The sequence below is a fragment of the Eurypyga helias genome, unplaced genomic scaffold, assembly GCF_000690775.1.
Source record: "Eurypyga helias isolate BGI_N326 unplaced genomic scaffold, ASM69077v1 scaffold625, whole genome shotgun sequence".
In the NCBI taxonomy this organism is placed as follows: Eukaryota; Metazoa; Chordata; class Aves; order Eurypygiformes; family Eurypygidae; genus Eurypyga; species Eurypyga helias.
In genome coordinates, this window is record NW_010251842.1 from 9,235 (window position 1) to 11,644 (window position 2,410).

The following is a 2,410-nucleotide window of genomic DNA, read 5'->3' on the forward strand; positions in this document are numbered from 1 at the left end:
GGGGGGATGGGTCTGCACTGGAGGGGGACAGGTCTGCACCGGGCAGCACTGCTGGATGCACTGCCTTGGCTTGCTGTATCTTGGCTTCCCCCCCTGGTACCCTGATCCGTGACATGTCTCGGAGCAGACTGACCTCCCGTAGCTCTGGCACCCTCCTGATGACCCATAGGTGTATGTGGGCCTCCTGACACAGCTCGAGCCACCTCCGTGGCATGAATCTGAGGATCCGTGGCACCTCTCAGAGCAGACTGACCTCCCATAGCTGTGACATCCCCCTGATGACCCATAGCTGTACGTGGGCCTCCTGACACAGCTCGAGTCCCCCCCTCCGTGGCATGAATCAGCTGCAGCATAGCCATGGCATCTCTCAGAGCACACTGGCTGCCGATAGCCATAATGCCGGTAGTTGTGCCCTCTCATGCCTTCCACGCCTTCACCGTCGCACCCCGAGGAGCAGGTGTTGTAGCCGTAGCGGAAGGGTGTGCGCCGGGTGTCCAGCCAGGATCCTGAGGGATCATACCAGGTTGAGTTCAAGTTGAAGTATGATTCTCTTCCAGAAGAATATATCATGTTTGAATTGTAGGGGAAAAACCTGAAAAACACAAAACCAGATAGGCTTGCATTTCCCTTTCCTCGTTTTTCATTTAATTTCCCATAAAGCTGCTTTATTGATCTATTCATAGCTCAACCTTTTTTGTCCTGAAATCCTGGATCTAAAGAAAATTCTTGTAGTTGCCCAATACTTGTCATATTATATCCAAACCCTCTTTCTGACCTTACCCTTGATTTTTTTCCCATCCAAGAACCAAAACAACTGTAAGGGCACTGCAGCACGTAGTGGCATTGTTGTAAATCCCATACCCAAGTCCCCTAATAGCTTCTTTCTTGCCTTAGCCCACTGTCCTCTATCCCTTGTGTTTACAGCATGGTCTGAAGGACAGTGCAAGCATGCTAGGTCCATGACGCCCTGAACCCAGACACCCATCCAAAAATGAACCCAGATGCCCCAGCGTGTGTCTTACCCAATTGACGAGGGAAGGCAGATGCTGACCAGGAGAGCAGACTATGAGAGGCAGAGAGATGGAGGCCTTTTATATGGTTACAAGTCTTTCCCTTGTAAATGAAACACACTGCAGGAACGAGGACTAAATTATTTATTGAGAAAACATCTCCTCCATTTGGATGCTGTTCCCAGTGCTTGGCATGTTCTGCTTGACTCACGATTCCTGATAAGCATCTCTTAATTATAATGTAGTTACTGAGTGGTGCACATAAAGGACTCACATCATTTAAGCCACACGTTGACTATGTGAGGCAGGTAATAATGTTCTTATTCACCATCTGCAGGGGACCGAGACACTGAGTGGAGGCTGATGGGTGACTGATGAGTCAGGAGCCGTGATGTACGCAGTGCTAGCATCCTGGTCTTCCCCTTCTGCTACCCATGAGTAGCATTTCCAGGTGCCTGAAGTGTAAACAGGTGATTGGGAAGAGCCAGCTCAGAGTCCTCAAAAGCTAATCATGCTGGTGGGTTTCGGTGATGAAAAGTCTGGCTCTGTGGATGGTGGAGTGCAATGGATCAACTTCTGCAGGGCTTTTGGCACAGTGTCCTGTGGCAGCCTTGTAGTTAAACTGGTAGTGGTAGGGGTCAACTACATGGCAGGTGAAAAACTGGCTGATACTGGTGCTGGTGCTGTTTAACATCTTCATTAATGTCCTGGATATTGGGGTGGACTTGGCAAATCTACAGGTGGCACTGAATTGGGGTGAGCAGATAAAACTGCTGGAGGATGGGACTTGGGCAGGCTGGAGAAACAGTCCTGTGGCTGGGAGGGACTAACTGTGATGGCAGGGCTGGAGTGGCTGGCAAAAAGCACCTTGGAAGAAAAGATGGACAAAAGCTGATGTGGAAGCACCAGTGTGAGGACTAAGCTGGCCCTTGGTCTGTGGGCTCTGAGTCAGCCCCGTGGGCACCGTGCCAGGACAGTGTCTGGGAACCGGCTCCAGTGAGATGAGGCTGGGAAGAAAAGAGCTAATAAAATCAGGGATTTCTGAAGTTAAAATTAATATGTAAGTGTTTTTTCATTTGGTTAAAATTAGACACGAGAAAAATAAATTTTTGTGGTTTACTGCATTAAGAAAACAAGAATGGTTTGGTTTCTTTTTCTTTCCGGTTTCCCTTGGTGGTTGCTAGTGGCTGGGAGGGCACTGAGGACACACTGGGGGTATGCTTAAGCAATACAAAGGAACAACAATATATATTTTAATGCACCTTGTGGAAGCCTTTTCTGGCAAAGTGAGGGAGAAGCAGCACATCACCAGTGTGCCTGCAAGAGCTGGGCAGTGGGGAACTGTGGGGGAAGAGCCTGGCCTGCATATTCCTGCACCTTCCTGCACCGAGTGAAAGGCA

The 2,410-nt window shown here is 49.4% G+C and overlaps 1 protein-coding gene across 1 annotated transcript in view; it reads right to left on the minus strand.

The window, feature by feature from the left end:
* Positions 1–570, minus strand: part of LOC104510002 — a 799-nt gene extending 229 nt beyond the window's left edge. Inside the window, exon 1 of the mRNA XM_010152131.1 lies at positions 40–570. Within this exon, the coding sequence (XP_010150433.1) occupies positions 40–570 (531 nt within the window). The remainder of the gene's footprint in view (positions 1–39) is intronic.
* Between the last annotated feature and the right edge of the window lie 1,840 nt (positions 571–2,410).